The sequence below is a fragment of the Triturus cristatus genome, chromosome 4_1 (genome assembly GCF_964204655.1).
Source record: "Triturus cristatus chromosome 4_1, aTriCri1.1, whole genome shotgun sequence".
NCBI lineage: Eukaryota > Metazoa > Chordata > Amphibia > Caudata > Salamandridae > Triturus > Triturus cristatus.
Window position 1 is genome coordinate 1,168,247,605 of NC_140585.1, and position 17,148 is coordinate 1,168,264,752.

The following is a 17,148-nucleotide window of genomic DNA, read 5'->3' on the forward strand; positions in this document are numbered from 1 at the left end:
TCCTTGGAGACTCCCCCTCCCAGCCCGCTAGCACCCTGGGAGTCTGGCCTGGATCCACCTCTCAGTGGGTGATTGTGAAAGCCAACAGGGCAGTCTCCCTTTTTCTTAGCTCACAGCCTCCGGTTTCACAACAGACTGACTCACGTCAAACCTTCCTCACAGGCACCATATTCCCAGTCGCGGTCCTGGACTCACACCTACAGCCTCGAGCACAACTCCCATCATTATTCGCCGCCTAGACTCATTCACTCACTTCCCACCTCCAAGCACACCCGTCAGTCACAGCCTCCGAGCCTTCGGACTGACTCCAGCCCGGGTCCATCTCAACATTTTCATCCTTTGACCTCAGTCACGGCCTGTAGCGTGACCCGCAGACTCCGAACCCGCTCTCGGCCCCGGTTGATTCGGAGGATTGGTTTACCCAAGCCTTCCATCACCGCCCCCTACTTGATCTACAATGTTGTTTCTCACTCACCGTCTCAACCCGTGTGAGAACAAAAACAAGCATTTGCAATGCAATAGGTCTCGCAGTTACACGAGTTAAAGCTATTGGCATTGTAAATGACAATGCCAATAGGCATTGTTATTTGCAATGTCAATAAAATGCGAGACCTAATGCATTGCAAATGCTTGTTGAATTTTGCCTCACACATCCCCAGTGATCCTAAGATGGGGGCCCTCGACCCGGAAAGGGTGCCACTGCGTGACGTCATGTATGCAGACACCTCATAATCAGTCCAGGGCCATCGTGTCTTCGTTTATTGCCATTATGCGTGTTTGTCCGATTAGTTCAATTGAAAGCAATGAAGACTACAACTCTCAGAATGAACTGGTGTGTCAAATGAAATGCCAGGGCAAGTTAGGTAGTGATGTTATGTGACCGGAGCAGGCATTATGAGGGTACGACTCTCAGTAAACCTCATGAGAGGGAGGCCTGTGTGCCTCGTGGATGTCCTCACTATATTTACTGACGTCACCCGAGAAACATTTATTGAATAGGAGTCTGCCTCGTGCTGGGTGAGAACGAGTATGCCCCGGAGCAGGCGCTCGAGCCTGGTGAGTTTGATGGATTAGTTACTAGTAACAAAATTGGGGAGTGTAGAGGGATGGCCCTTCACGGGCTTCAGAGATGGATACGTCCTCCACTTCAAATTATTTACTTAACAAAAAGATCCATCTCATAGGGGGAGAAAAGAAGGAACTTCAAAACCTGGGTTATATAGGTGTAAAAGTCCCACAATGGTTGGACATACACAAAGGTGTTTAAATACCCCTCACACACCAAGAATGACCAGTGGTGTCATGCTTCATCATAGGGGTCTTCCCGCCCCGCTGCGGGACGGGGCGTGCTACGACCTACGGATACGTGGGAGCACTGATAGTAAAGTGCTATGTGTAGTGCAGTGGGAGGGTCTGGGATAAGTGTGAATGTGAGTTAAAAAGGACCTGGCCCCTAGGACACAAGAACTTTAATAAGTCGGAGGGGGCTGGTACTAGTAAAAAGGTGGTGCGGAGACTCCCTACTCAATGTGTGGTATTCTCCTAGTATGTTGTCGACATGTTTCGATGCTAGGCATCTTCTTCAGGACAAGGTTAAGATCCCTCCTATGTGCGCATATTCGTACTCATGATAAGTTTATCATTTATAAGAGAAAACATGCGTGAGTATACAGTACCTAATGGTATTCGTATTAAGTTCTGTAAGAAAAAAAGGCAAATTACTCGTTCAGATTCCCAGGAATTGTGAACATTGTACCTGCAAACAAAAGAGGTGTGCCACAAAGGTGACAAAAAACGTGATAGTTTAGCCATAACTCTAAATGGTTGCAGAAGAAGGTGCAGTGACCTGTAAGAAAGGTAAAGACATACACGACACTACAAACAAAAAACAGAAAACACACACTCTAAAAATAATGGACGTAACTGTTATTCGAATATGAGACCAAAGATGTAAAAAACATACTTAAGTGTATGTGAGGTGTTGCCTCATGGACCTTAGGGTTGATGGAAAACCAATATGGATCCTCAATGCTGAAAACGATAATAAGAAAGGGGAGAGATGCCCATTATCTACTGACTACTCCTAGAGAAAACGCCGTTATCCGTGACCTCTAGCGGCTAAGCCGTACTCACGAATCCTTTAGCAGCCAATCGCTACAAGTGCCTCCATCCCGATGTCCGGTCGTACTGTGGGGAAATCCCTACTGAGCCCCGTTTAAATACAGCCAGCTTGCACCAATCTGCGGGGAAACTAGTTGCACCTGGTGAATATCAGACGACTTCCGGTTGAAAGGGTGCCGGTAGACTAGACCCGATCGATTAAAGGATCTATGTCCACCGGAAGTGGGGACCCAATACGGGTATTTTGACGGGGTGCGATCACATGCGCCCCCTGTAAATGTGAAAAATAAAGATTAAATGAGGGTAAAGGTCTCCCAAGTATACCGCCACACAGCCTGTTAGACGGATCAGCTGGACTAAGTGAGAGCGAGGAGCGTCTCTCGTGTGCCGAGAGGTATGATAGCTGAATAGGCTCCCGAGTGTCGAGAGGTGTGACAGCTAAATTACAACGGGGAGAGAAGCCAAATGCTGGGAGGTGATGGGACTAATCCGAGGGTGGGGGTCAAAGGGTATCAAGAAAAAGGAGAAGGAGGTCCTCTGACGGCAGAAAGGATGCTTGGGTGGTTTGTTGTAAACACAGGTACAAGCATCCCTAAAGTGCCAAGAAAGAAGTGTCATAATTGATATCGTTGGTCATAATTGACAGTGAAAGCGGTAAGGTAAATCACTATGCCAGCTGTGACCATGGTATGTCATCGTTCAGGCCAACCATGTGAGTGCCCAGGCGGAACACCCAACGTTGTTCTTTCTCGAAGAGTCCTTGCTCATTCTGTAGTTGCTCTATGACCGTCCATTTGAGATCATCGACCCCATGATTCTCAGTCAGGAAATGCGTCGCCATCTTGGTCGTGCTTTTTTTACATCGGATGTTGCTCTTATGTTCGCCCATTCGCACCTTTACTGGTCTGGTGGTCATACCCACATATTCCAATTGACAGGGGCAAGTAATAAGATACACAACGTTTTTGCTGTTGCAATTGGTGAATTTTCTCTGTTCCCAGATTGTGCCGTTGGCAAAAGTGATGTTGGTACTCTTCTTAGTGAGTGTGCAAGTGCTGCACATCCCACAAGGATGGTGCCCTTTGACAGGTGGTTGAATGCCTCTTGTGATCTGTTGGGCAGGTGGTTTACGTGGTCTGGTGTGAACCAACATGTCCTTTAAATTTCTACCCCTTTTGTGAGAGAACATGGGTTTCGGTAGATTGAGGCCTCCACAATTAAGAATTTTCCAATTCTTATTTATGATCTTGGAAACCTGGTTTGAATGTGTATTATAGGTAGTGACACAGATAGGCCTGGTTTCCTCTTCCTGTGACGGTCGATCCTCTAAAAGAGAATCCCTATTGTTGTTCCTTGCTCTCTTGAAACCCTTTTTGACAATTGCCTCCGGGTAGTGTCGATCTAACAGTTTCTTCTGCAGGTCTTTCGCCTGGGCCTTGAAGTCTGTCAATTCTGAGCAGTTTCTACGTAGACGTAGGAACTGGCCATAGGGGAGATTATCACGAAGGTGCCTGGGGTGGAAACTGTCATATAGCAACAGGCAGTTCTTGGCCGTTGGTTTGAAGTGTGTGCTGGATTTCAATCTGCCTTCATCTGCATAGATGTTAAGATCCAGGAAAACTAGGTTGCTACTGGATGATATATGCGTGAATTTTAAGAAGGTATTTTGTACATTCAACCAATTCATGAAGGTGACTACTGAGTCGGAGTCTCCTTTCCAAATCACTAGCACGTCGTCAATATAACGCTTCCACAAGATGATGTTCTGTTGAAACGGGTTGTGAGGGTTCAGTATCTTTTGGGACTCCAGATGGTGGACATATAATCCCGCTAGGCTCGGCGCAAAGGTACTACCCATGCTGGTACCGTGTTTTTGGAGGTAGTGCACATCATGGTACAGAAAATAATTCCTCTTGAGGGCCAGGGTAATACATTCCATCACCAGATTGCGAGGGGTGTGATAGTTCCAAGGGGTGGAAAAAAGAACCTCCTCAATGATATCCAAGGTGTCGTTGTGCGGTAGACTAGTATATAGGCTTTCCACATCCAATCCTATTAGTAGATGTTGTGTAGGATCGAAAGCCAGATTTTCAAGAAGTTGTAATACTGCTTTTGTATCTTTTAGGTAGGTATCTGTACCTTGGACTAGTGGTCGAAGAAATGCGTCCGCAAATTTCGACAAAGGCTCCAATATTGAGCCAATCCCAGATACAATGGGGCGTCCAGGGGGATGTTCCAGGTTTTTGTGGATTTTAGGGATTGTATAGAAGTAAGGTGTTCTCGGTGCCTTCTGTACTAGGAAGTCCGCCTCCTTTCGAGTGATCCAGTCATGTGCAGTGGCTTCTTCCACCATCCCCATTATGTGAACCCGAAGGCTCTCTGTAGGGTCATCATTGAGTACCTCATAGTTCCTCTGGTCACTCAATAGTCTCTTACATTCATTGTCATAGTCAGTAGTTGTTTGTATGACCGTTGCTCCACCTTTGTCGGCCGGCTTAATGGTGATGTTAGTGTTGCTGGCTAGTTGTTGTAGTGCTTCCTTTTCTGCTCTAGTCACATTCTGGAATGCCTTGAGCTCCTTCTTGAGTACATTGTTAATATCCTCCATTACTGCTTTCTCAAAAGTTAATAGTTCGATAGGTAGAGTGGAGTCCGCCGGGGTAAATGTGGATTTTGGTCTTAAACCCGTGTCAGATACCTGGGTGGGGACTGTCATTTTGTCAGAGAAAAATACTTTGAGTTTGAGTTTACGCATGAACTCCTTTATTTCCAAACAAAGCTTGAATTTATCAACTTTGTTGGTGGGGACAAACCCCAGTCCTTTCTCCAAAGCTGTCATTTGTTGATGTGTCAGGGAAATGGTTGAAAGGTTGACCACTAGTTGTCCTTGCGGCTGGTTGATGGCTGGTTCAATGCCGATGTCATGCTCCGTGTTGATACCCTCGTTGGGTCCTCTTGGTCGCTGCTCCAATGGACCTGGTTGCCTCTCCGGTTTTTTCCTCTTTGTGGTCCTGGACGCATCCCTAAAAAAGGAGGTGGACCATAATAGTTGTAGTCTTGTGGGGGGGGATTCCAATGTTGAAAAGGTACTGCCATAGGTGGAGGTCCAAAGGGATATTGGGCATATAGTGGTGGGCCCTGATAGCCACCCCAACCTCTGCCTCTTGGTCTGTAAGGTCTCTGTTGATAGCCTCTTCCCGTCTGACTTCTTGGACCACTGTTTTTACTGGAATAGGAATCGTTGGACGCCGTGTCGGAGAGATCACTGTCCGTATCCTGGTCGCTGCCTGTTTTGCGTTGTATGTAATCGTCCCTGATGTATGGGTACACGCGTTCATGGCTGAAGGCTGCAGTGTCTTTCTTCAGCTTCTTATACTTGCTCTGCTTCAATGAGATTTCATACTCACTCATTTCTTGGTTTAGTTCTTCAAGTCGTTTTTTTAAAACAGAGGTTGATTGATAGCTCTTCAGTTGAACCTCTATCTTCTGTATATCAATCTTCAATTCCTGAGTGAGGCGTGTGGCTGTCTTGATAATCAGGACTAGCCAGTCCCTTGTGCAGTGCCATGATATAAGGGACCAATCTTTTTTAAAGGTTTTGTCGTGCTGGAAGATAAATGGTTCATTACGAACTATCAATCCTCTAGGAGCTGTATTGGCCCTGAGGTATTCCGTCATCAGGAGACCGTGTAACGCTGTCTTGATCTGTGTTCTCCGTAGGTTTACCAATTCATCCCAGTCGGAACTATTCAGTCCGGGATCTGTATTGCTCAAGCCCTCAAAAGGGTTGAGGGCTGCTAGGATCCTGTCGACCTCCTCATCATCAAAAGTAAGGCCCGCAGACTCAGCCATTGTTGTGAGTTGCTGGGATTGTGAGTGAAAATAAAACTAAGGGTAGAGAGTGTGTGTTTTGCAATGTAATCTGTATGAGAGTGATGATTAGAACAATAATTACTTAATTAAAGAAAGCACACTGGCTTTATATCCCACAAGGGGCAGGAAAAAACTCCCACAGCTGTACGCTGTCGAAATAGTTACTAGTAACAAAATTGGGGAGTGTAGAGGGATGGCCCTTCACGGGCTTCAGAGATGGATACGTCCTCCACTTCAAATTATTTACTTAACAAAAAGATCCATCTCATAGGGGGAGAAAAGAAGGAACTTCAAAACCTGGGTTATATAGGTGTAAAAGTCCCACAATGGTTGGACATACACAAAGGTGTTTAAATACCCCTCACACACCAAGAATGACCAGTGGTGTCATGCTTCATCATAGGGGTCTTCCCGCCCCGCTGCGGGACGGGGCGTGCTACGACCTACGGATACGTGGGAGCACTGATAGTAAAGTGCTATGTGTAGTGCAGTGGGAGGGTCTGGGATAAGTGTGAATGTGAGTTAAAAAGGACCTGGCCCCTAGGACAAAAGAACTTTAATAAGTCGGAGGGGGCTGGTACTAGTAAAAAGGTGGTGCGGAGACTCCCTACTCAGTTTGATGGATGGCATGACAGCCCAGTCGCTTATCCAGGACAAGTATGAAAGGAGTTTAGGCGTACTGTAGTCACTTGTAAACCTACCCAGCCGAAAGCATGCGCCCTCCACTCTCGCTTTATGAACCAATTCTAATGTTTCCAGCCATCCATTACACTGAGCCTGCAACCCGATCTTCTACTCAACACCATCAACACCTAGCAGCAAACCAGAAGTACTAAATTGCTTGTGCCCGACATGGCTGACTGCCTTAGCCCTCTAGGTCTTCCAGACGTGTAGGCCTGACACGAGAGTGACAAGACTCCCTTCCCAAGAAGACCAATGGATCTGCCGGAAGTACTAACCTGACATGCGTCTGACTCTGCTACAGTCCCATAATCCTTTCCAGGCACCGGTTACAGACCGGAGTGAATTACCACCTTTACGCTGATGACACTCAAATCTATTTCAAAATCAAGTCTCCCAGCGACATCCAACACCTCAATGCCACTCTAACTGAGATGCAAACTTGGTTCAACGCTAACCACTTAAAACGCAATGCAGATAAAACAGAACTAATCCTATTCTCTCCAAAAAGCAACCATCGTCCAATCCAAGAGTGGCTCAATAATCTGATCGCCCTAAACTGCCCCATCGTCCTATCCGACACAGTTAAGTCTCTAGGCATCACACTTGACAAGAACTTATCTTTGGAGGCCCACATCAAAAACTCTGCAAAAAGTGCTCTTTATTCTCTAAAACACCTCAAGAAATTGAAACCTTTTCTTCCCCATGATGACCTCAAGACAGTAGTCCAATCCCTAGTTCTCTCTAAAATAGACTACGGGAACGCCATCCTAACAGGGACTCCAAAAGCTCACCTAGCCCCTCGAAGGGCAGCGTTGAACATGGCCGCTCGACTCGTATCTGGAGTAAAAAGATTTGATCACATCACTCCAGCTCTCAACTCCCTCAACTGGCTTCCCATGGAAGGGAGGTGTATTTACAAACTGGCCTGCATCACTCACAAAACCCTTCACTCTCCGGCCCCTAACTACCTGAACAACAAACTGGTAAGAGCAGATCAATCCAGAACGCTGAGAAGCTCCAACTCACTCCTTCTTATTCCTCTGAAACTGAAAAAGAAAAGCACACAATACCGATCGTTCTCTGGCAACGCTCCCAGGATGTGGAACGCTCTCCCTAGAGTCCTCAAATGCAACCCCTCCTTCTCCTGTTTCAAAAGGGACCTGAAAATCCATCTCCTTAACAAATACTTTCCTGACCAATGTCAACTAACCTAGACTTCATTATCCGAGTTTACTCCTCTCTCTTGACATTCAAGGATAGTTGGTGACCGGACTATGTTAACCACCTTATCTTCCTTGCTGTATTTTTTTTATCCCTGGTTTTGCTTTCTTACTGCCTGCCTTATATGCAATGCAATTTCTGTCTGTTTTTCTTTACAGTATGTATGTAAAGCGCTCTTGATACCTATGGGTCAAGCTAGCGCTATATAAAACTTTTAAAATAAAAAAAAAAGACTGTGATATTACATTTTCTCAGCTTCTGCCATTCCTGGGCCCTGAGAGGAGTCTGAGGGGAAGCTGTAGGTTAGGAATGAGGGCATAGTCTGGGGTCACCTGGGGATTCTGTAATCTCAAGCCAGCTGTCTTCCATTTGCATGGAATGTGCTTCCCCGAAGAAATGTCTTGCTCGGCTCCTCGTGAAGGGGGGACACGGGATTTGTGTCGTCATGGGGCTGGGGGGGGGGGGCGGGCTGCCTCCTCTCCTACACCCTTCGTGTATCCCTCCTCCCACACTCTCTTCATCCATTGCACTCCACATACCACTTCCGCTTCTCTCCTGTAGCTCGTTCCTTTTTTTTTCTTCTTGATCCACCCACCCCCACTTGCCTCGGCCTCTTTTCTTTTACAATTGCTGTGCTTGCTTTTTCAGCCCGTTTGACTTTCTATTGTGTACTCCTCCGCTTCTAGTTTATTGGCACTCTTTCTCTTCCGACCCTATTTGGTATTGCATTCATATATATACATAGTGCAAACATAGCTAGGGACAGGATGGGCTATGCCGATTTCTAGGGGAGGGGTTCATACTGCTCAACCTTGTGAGTTTCCAAATAGGGTGCGATCGAGGGCTTTTGGGCGACGATCCCATAGAAAACAGTGACAATATAAGGAACACGGGTTTGGGCAGTGTGGAGGTTCCCAGGACGGTGATAACATTGACCTCTATGAGAGAGACATTTTTTAATAGTGAAAATCAGTCCGGGTGATGGGGGGGGGGGAGGAGGGAATTATATCGTCCAAGTGAGGGTGAGTTGTGGGTGTCGGAGTTTAGTGGGTGAGTTAAAAGCGGCAGTAGTGGATGATTTGAAATCATACAAGGAGAGGGTGTGGCGTAAGGGCCAGAGCTGCCGGCTTTGGAACTGGGGAACCAGGTTCGAACCTCGGTGTATGCCCAACTGTCCTGTGATTCTGGGCAAATCACTTAATCTCATTGTGCCTACAATAATGAATGTGTCCTTGTGTAACTTAACTGGTGCTCATGTAAAGCGCTCAGGCTAAATTTGTGCTATAAAACTGCAAAATATATATTCTACAAGTGATGGGAGAGGGTAGTTTCCTGTTGTTTGGTCCTGAGGCAGCGTGAGCAGCACCGCTCCTTAAGGGCAACATGGGGTCTGCATCAGTGCGGCACAGATCGGGTGGAACTGGGTGTAAAAAAGAAAAAAAAAACCTTACCTCCTCGCCACGTCTCTCCTCCGTCGTACTTCCGTTTTCTCTCCTGGCTGGTATGAAACAGGAAGCACTCAGGCTCCCCTTAGCCAATCACAATGCTGCAATGCAGTGTTGTGATTGGTCTGAGCGCCGTGGTTCAGCGCATAGCAAGGGAATGGGAGCCTGGGCATGTTCTCTACTCAGGCTGTTATGCAGCCTGGGTGGAGAATATGCAAAATGCGCATGGCTGTTTGGCTGGCCCCAGATACTGGCCAAACAGTCGTGGGCACTTACATTGTGCTACCATTCCTCCCCCTGCTCCTCTGTCACCAGAGAAGCCCCACACTCAAAGCTGCAGCAGCAGGAAAAAACAAGCATTGGCATAGCCAATAGGTCTCACCTTTGGGACCTTATAAGTGTTTAGCCATGTAACAGTTGCATAACTAAATACTTATAAGGTCCCAAAAGCGAGACCTATTGGCTATGCCGTGAAAGTGATCGCGATCAAACATCAAAGCGGCCGTGTGCCCGCGAAAGTGAAAGTAATAGCGGTAAAGCGCGGTGCACGCGCCTGCGCACATGCACTGTAGCTCTAGGCTGGCTTGGTAGCACTTTTTGGAGCCCTCTCAATAAGTCTCGCCAGACCAGCGCATGCGCTGGCTCAGGCGAGACCAAAAAATGATAACCTCGAGTTATTTTATTTTTCCTTTATTTCACTGCTGCAAAGCAGTGGGGTGACGCTCATCTGCCTTGGCGGAGAAGCCGTCATTGGTCTGCATGTCCAGGACAGGGAGGAGAGGAGGCCGACAACATGGGTAGCCGTTTCTGCAACACATTCTATAGTACTGTTACTCAAGGCCGGATTGGGAACCAAAACCGGCCAGGCAAAGTGCTCAGCCGCCCCCCCCCCCGCCCGTTTGGGGTGCAGCCGAGCTATTTGTCAGGGCCGGTTTTGACTGATTTGTTACAGGGGCCGATACTGGTGGCCTACCGGGTAAAGGCACAGTGCCTGGTACGGCCAGTCTGGCCCTGTTGTTACTCCTCTGATAATTGTTTAGTTTGTAGATTCTTAGATAAAAACACATACTCTATAAACTGCTCATGGACCAGTGCAAAGGATACATGTCTGTATGTCATTCCCTTGACCGAAGGTGGGGAGGTGGTGTAACTTCATACACCTGTGTTATGGGTTCTAAATATGTAGACTGTTGAAGGTAAATAAAGGCATTTTCTTTATCGAAATACATTTCTGAAAATAGTTTATATGTTAAGATTCATGTGGCTAATCTCTTGTATTTTGTTTTACAGACCGGCCGGCCAAGACCTCTGAGGTGGGCTGTGTGTCCTCTGGCCAGGAGTCCAACAAAACCGTGCCTGTGGTCTCAGAGGATGTCTGCGTACGAGGACCAAGCATCACTGTGGCCAAAAAACAGAACTGGGCCAGATTCTCTTCCTGCACTAGGGAACCTAGGATTTCCTTTAGTAGGAAACATCCCTTTGGTCACCAGACAGCTGCAAACCCACAGAGCCACTCCGACAGGCTGTGTGGACGGCCGCCTGAGACCAGCATAAACTGCGGTGTCCCAGAGGTAGTATCCACCTCAGGGGACCCAAGATGTCCACTGAAGACCAATGCGGACCACCTCTCTTGTCCCCATACCCAAAACCATCTCCAGGAAGTGCTGAGGATTGAGGAGAACCCTTCTGTGACTTGTTCTCCTACTCTAGTTATGAAGTTTACTGGCCACCACCACAGCAGCATGGACAGCAAAACCAAGGTGTCTTTCAGCCACCAGCAAGTTTGCAGTTCTTCTAGCACCATTAAGTACAGTGGCCATGGTGCTTACCTCCAAAGTCTAGAGCGAAGCAGCAGGGAATGGGTGCTCTCCTCCGGAAAGGGCCCCGGCTTGGAAGAAGGTCAAACGATGACCATGACATCTGTGGATGAGCTTAGGGAGTCTATCACCCTGTCAAATGAAGGAGACATCTGGTACAACCCCATCCCAGAAGATGAGGACCTGTCCACTATGTTGGACAAGACGGACCCTTGGAAGAAGTGGGGGATGGTGGCAAAGGAAGGAAGCATGGCCCAGACAAGTAGCACTAAGGAAGCATCGGGTCATGATGACCCCACAAAGAGGTCCAGCACTGACAATGTGACCACCAGCAGCTTGGGATTACAAGCACCTGCAACTGTTCCTCAAGCTGTAAATGGCTTGGCCGACAGTCCCTCCTTTAGGACTTGCCGCGATCAAGCAGTGTTGACTGGAGCATTGCATCCACAGAGTTTGGCTGAAGACAATCTCTCATCAAAAGCTGAAATTACTGGTTAGTCAATATGTTTCTTTGGACTTTATTCTTACATATGATAACTCCACATTTTTTGTGAGGTCATATAATGTCTTGTTAGTGAACTTGTTTCCGCCCCAGATGTATACCCCCAATCTTAATGAGTAATTGAAATGAGGCTTATTCATGCTCACCAACCCTGCCGCATTTTGATACAAGGGAAAATGTATTTTTTTTGGTGTTCAGCATGGCCAGTACAATCATTCTACAAAGAACAATAGGGATAACTTCGACACAGGTTGTCTTCCTCTGGTCATAAGGGTTATTTTCTCACATTTATCATCAACAGAGTGTTGGTACCATAGTCCTGGAGACCATTTTAATGTATTTTGTTTTTAATACAGTACATTTGTCAAACACTTTTATCTTGTAAAAAAAATCAGAAAGAAACCTCATTTTTATATTTGTTATGCAATAGTAAGAGAAAATTGTGCAAACATCCATGGCTAAACTGATGGAAAAATATCGACCTATAATGTACTGACAGTACAACAGAGAACTGGTCCAGTAGCACACAACGCTTATTGCAAAAACCAACTGTAAGTCGTATCCACAATACCAATTCTAGAAGTCAAACTTGCAAGTAATGCAGTTTATTTACAATCAAGTAGAGATTCTTAATTGTGGCAACGCAGTTGCTCAATCATCTTCAAAAAATGCTAATATTTACAATATTCGGTGCTTGGTGTTGGGAAACTGGGAATAAGAAGTGATTGTGATTACGGTGAAAAAGTGAGGGTAGTGGACAAGGACAGGGTAGTGTGACGTATATCCATAACATTCACATGGTGATACTGATACTTAGATACTTAATAAAGGTCAATTGTTCCAAAGAAGTCGCATAGCAGTCTATGAACACTGTCAAATGAATTATAGCTGTCCTGGCTCGTGATCTGGTTGAAGGCAATGTTTCGACCCCTATATGGTTAACTAGGTGAGTCCAGCCGTAGGGATGGGTCTTCATCAGGACTAAAGAGGTAGGGAGCACCTAATTCGGTATCCAGCGTGTTCCTATGGGCTGGAAAATAGTGTAGAAAAGCAGCTCGACAGCTCTCAAGAAAGGGGTGGGGGTACGGCCATCCGTACACTTTCGAAAATCACACACTGCTCATGATGTCAATGGCTAATTCCTGGATGATAATATTAGGAGGGGGGATATAGATTCATAGGACACCTTATAGGTAAGGCTCCCTGTTTTCTGTTTTTATTGATTTTTACAGATAAATACAGACAGAAAACATTTTCTTGTCTGTAATTACTTTTAAATGTGGATAAAACCGAAACTTGGTTTGCTTTTTGAGTAATTTTAAATACTTTCTGCCATGACTGCCAGGCAAAAAGCTGTGTGGATAGGTAAGGGGATTAAAACAAGAGGAATTTTAGAAAAGAGGCTTTAACAGCAGTAGATATGTAGAAGGTTGAAACTGAAATTTGCATACTTTTATATAAGTGCATTAATTTAACTTCTGCGGGTGTTCGCAGCATTGAAACCTGGCAGGGATTCAAGCACGAGTGCATATTTATTGGTTAAACAAATGTGGAAATATGCTCATTTCAGCCTCATTTTTTCACAGAACCCAAAATTAATATGGATAAATACAGATAAAATTATCAAAAAATAAAAATGGATAAATACAGACGGAAAAGCCCAGAAAAGAAATACCATAAAACCAGGAGCCCTACTTATAGGCAACAGTTTGAATAGCGAGACTGAATTAATGCTGTATGTGGAGCTGGTAGGGGCATCAAACATGTATGGCAAATAAAATAAACATCTTTAAGAAATTAATCTGAGAGTTAAGAGCACTACTGTGCTGATGGGAGATGCTTGTCTGTGTGTCAACTAATAGAATGAAAGTTCCAGCTTTATAGTGTAATAAAATCTTGAGATCTTGAGTCTATCCCTTCGCGCCGGGAAACCCACTGCGGGTAGCTGTTGCGCGTTATAAGCTCAAATAAATAAATAAATAAATAAAATATATAATATTCCACACTCTGAAGGCATCAGCAGTGCAGGTGCGTTCTGATCGGTTCAACAGCACAAAAGCACCATTTGCTGTAGTGCCAACACCCATGGAGCTGTCAAACTGGTGCCGTCATGAGTTATCTGTGGAAAAACATCAAATCTACATTTCGAAAAAGATTAGATTGAGCAAACACACAAAATAACTTCATGAGGAAATAGGATCGAAAGCATTGTTACACTGGCGTCAAAGAAGACAGACTTGTCCTAGTCATAGTTTTTTTTCAAGTGGGACAAATCACTAATTTGCATAGTTTTGCAACACAAAAGAAAACAAATAAAGTGAAGTAGTACATGTTGATCCATGAATGAAAGATCTGTTGGCCCCAGCCCCGTTTATCGGAAGAGTCCAACCCCTAGTGCTGAATAAGGAGAGAACACCATCTATTTAATAAAGGTGATTCCAAAATACAATTCAAATTAAGAAATATCTTGGAGAAGTAATCACAGATCTATCAAACTGTCTGGTCTGTGTGTTCGCTTAGACCATTTGTTTTCAATTCTAGTGTGTAAATCCACTATTTATTTTATAGCAGTCGTTTTCAATGTTGTCCCCATGTAAGTTTCAGTGATATTTGTTTTCAGTGACAAACTATTTAAAGCAAGTATCTTTGTGGTTATACTCCCAAAACAGGCCGCTAGTAGTTCATTTTCTTGTCTCCTAATAGAAGACCAGTTTTCCTGGCCTGGTTGCCTGTCCTATTTGAAAATAAGAATATAGAAATGTTTGATAATGTAAACTGTATTCTCTTTGCAGATGTCATGCTAATTTTCAGGTTATGTAGTTGGGCAGGAAGTGTTTAACTAGGTCTGTTAACTTGCAAGCTATGTAACTTCCTTACTACTAGTGGCCTTGAATCCAGGTAAAGCCGCAGCGAGGAAATTGAAACCTGAATACCTTATGAACAGATATCGATTGCAGTTTTGGCCATATTTTTCCAAATGCATACCCCCAAATTGAGAATGTGAAATACATAATTTTCATTAACCAAAGGGGAGGGGGTCGCTCAGTGACTAAAGTGACATGCGCTGACTGCAAGAAAGGCTTCATAACTATCAAGCCAGAACATATTTTATGTTCCTAACTTTTAATGTTTTTACTGTGCATTTATTTCTTTAGATAAGACCTCAAGCCCGGTTCTTGCCAGCTCGGACCTCGAGGTAGTGAAGAGTCCTGCCCCCGCGGACAGCCCCCAGGGCTCCAAAAAAATGAGCGCTATCAACAAGATGAAGTCCCCCGGCACGGTACGGCGCCTCTCAATGAAGATGAAGAAGCTGCCTGAGCTGAGGCGCAAGCTAAGCCTACGGAGCACACGCAACAGCCGACCTGACCCTGATGGCTCCTCCCCCAAGGAGTCCAACAATGTCATCAGCCGCTACCACCTGGACACCAGCGTGGCCACCCGAGAGGCCATGCGGCGCAACAAGGCGGGTCAAGCTTCCAAGGCCGCCAGCAAGGGTGGTTACCTGAGTGACGGGGACTCTCCAGAACTTATTGCCAAATCAGACAAGCGTAACTCTGGGGGCTCACGGGAGGACAAGGGGTGTGAGCTGGATGTGGACGCCTTCCGTCATTATTGTATAAGTGATCACCAGCGCTCCGTCCAGCACCTGTCCGGCCTGGTGAGTGTCCACCTGTATGGGGTGCAAGATGTGAAGTCGACCAAGACGGATTCAAAGGACATCTTTTGCGCGCTCCAGGTGGATGGGGTGAACAGGGCCCGCACTGCCCTGCTGACCTGCCGGGCAGCCTTCCAGAGCCTGAACCACACCTTCAACCTTGAGCTGGAGAGTGCCCAGCTGCTGAAGCTGGTCATCTTCTCCTGGGACCCTGCCGCTGGAAAGAACAGAGTCTGCTGCCACGGCTCGGTCAGCCTGCCACACATCTTCAAAGGTGAGGCCTGGGTGCTGGCGGCTATCTGGATATAGAGTGGATAGGGTGTCCCAGAGGTCTGGAATAGCATCCTTTCAGCTCAACATCACTGCTTGTTCACACTTGGTGTAGCCACCCGTCCTTCATACCACGTGGCATATTGAGTCCTGTTATGAACCTGCTATGTGCACAGCACAATATGCTGCCAAAGGACATAAGAGACCGTAGATTAAATGGGGATAGACACTGAGCTTACCTCCCCCATCTTAAACACACAGGTGACCACGGGAGAGAGATCCCAGGCACAGAATGTGCCAGGGACTAAACTCTCTTGGGGCCTGCTACTCCATTCATTACCCAGTTATTCACTCATTTGCCCCCTCTCACTCATTTATCCACCTGCCCACCAATAAAATCTTGTGACAGTTTCCTTTTGTATACACCACCTCACTAACCCTTCCACACATTCCCATCACTCATTCATACACGCATCGTTCAGTTAATTGACTCCTCATACATTTGCCATCTGAGGTCAGTATTTTCGTCCACTCGATATCCCGTCGATAATGCTGTCACTTGCCATCTCCCGCTCACTCATTCACTTTCTGATGCATACACACAGGTTCCAGGGTGAATGTTTTGAGCATTTACCCTCGCTCTCTAACAGACCCATTTATTTATGTACTTATGCTTACATTATGAGGCGCTCTTGTTTGCACTCACACACACTCTGACACTTACATTCTTACATACACTCTTGCACCCGCTTATGCACCAACTTCCAGGCGCGTATACACACCCTTATTGTGAAACATTTAATCTCACCCCTCATCATATACTTCTGTTACCCACTCCCTTTCATTCTTCCGAGCTGTCACCCTTTATCACACCTCATACATTTACTCACTTTTCATTTGCACATTGTATCACATTCTCATGCAGTCACTCATTGACTGCATATTTAGCTTTCTTGCTCCCTCACACACTCTTTAGCAGTTTAATGTATTTTCTCGCCCTTTGAAATTTCTCATCCTCAAACTCATTTCAAATCACTCTTTCACACTCACTCACCTGCTTAATCTCATTTATTCTTGATGTCATCTTAGCTCACCAACTCACTGTTGCGGATTCCTATATTCATTTAACTTTTGCACTTTCTAACAGGATATCATATTCTCTGCCTTCTTCAGTCATTAATTAATTCACTTACTAGAACACGCATTCTCTCATGTGTTCTCATACTTTTTTGCACAATTCTCGCACTCTCTGTGGATTCTTTCTTAGTCTAATTATCATGGTTAATCTTGCACTCTCAGGCTAATCTGCTCTTTCTCTCTCTGCATCTCTCCTGCTGTCCCTGTCTACATCACTCCAGTCTGTCTCTTGGGTTCTGTCTTGGTCTCTGCTACCATTGTGTCATACGCTCTCTTGCTCTCCCACTTGCAGCCTCCCGCAGGGTTGTGGGGAAGCCCCTGAGGCGCAGGAGGGCTCCCACCCTATAAAGAGTCCTGATTCAGTCTAAATCCTCTAGATATCTGGTAGATATGGGAGACTTGGAGCCCACTATCACATTTTGC

The 17,148-nt window shown here is 45.8% G+C and overlaps 1 protein-coding gene across 1 annotated transcript in view; it reads left to right on the forward strand.

The window, feature by feature from the left end:
• SYDE1 (synapse defective Rho GTPase activating protein 1) overlaps nt 1–17,148 on the forward strand; it is a 121,543-nt gene that overhangs the window by 64,591 nt on the left and 39,804 nt on the right. The window contains exons 2-3 of the mRNA XM_085654368.1: nt 10,635–11,654; nt 14,819–15,592. Of these exons, the coding sequence (XP_085510494.1) occupies nt 10,635–11,654; nt 14,819–15,592 (1,794 nt within the window). The remainder of the gene's footprint in view (nt 1–10,634; nt 11,655–14,818; nt 15,593–17,148) is intronic.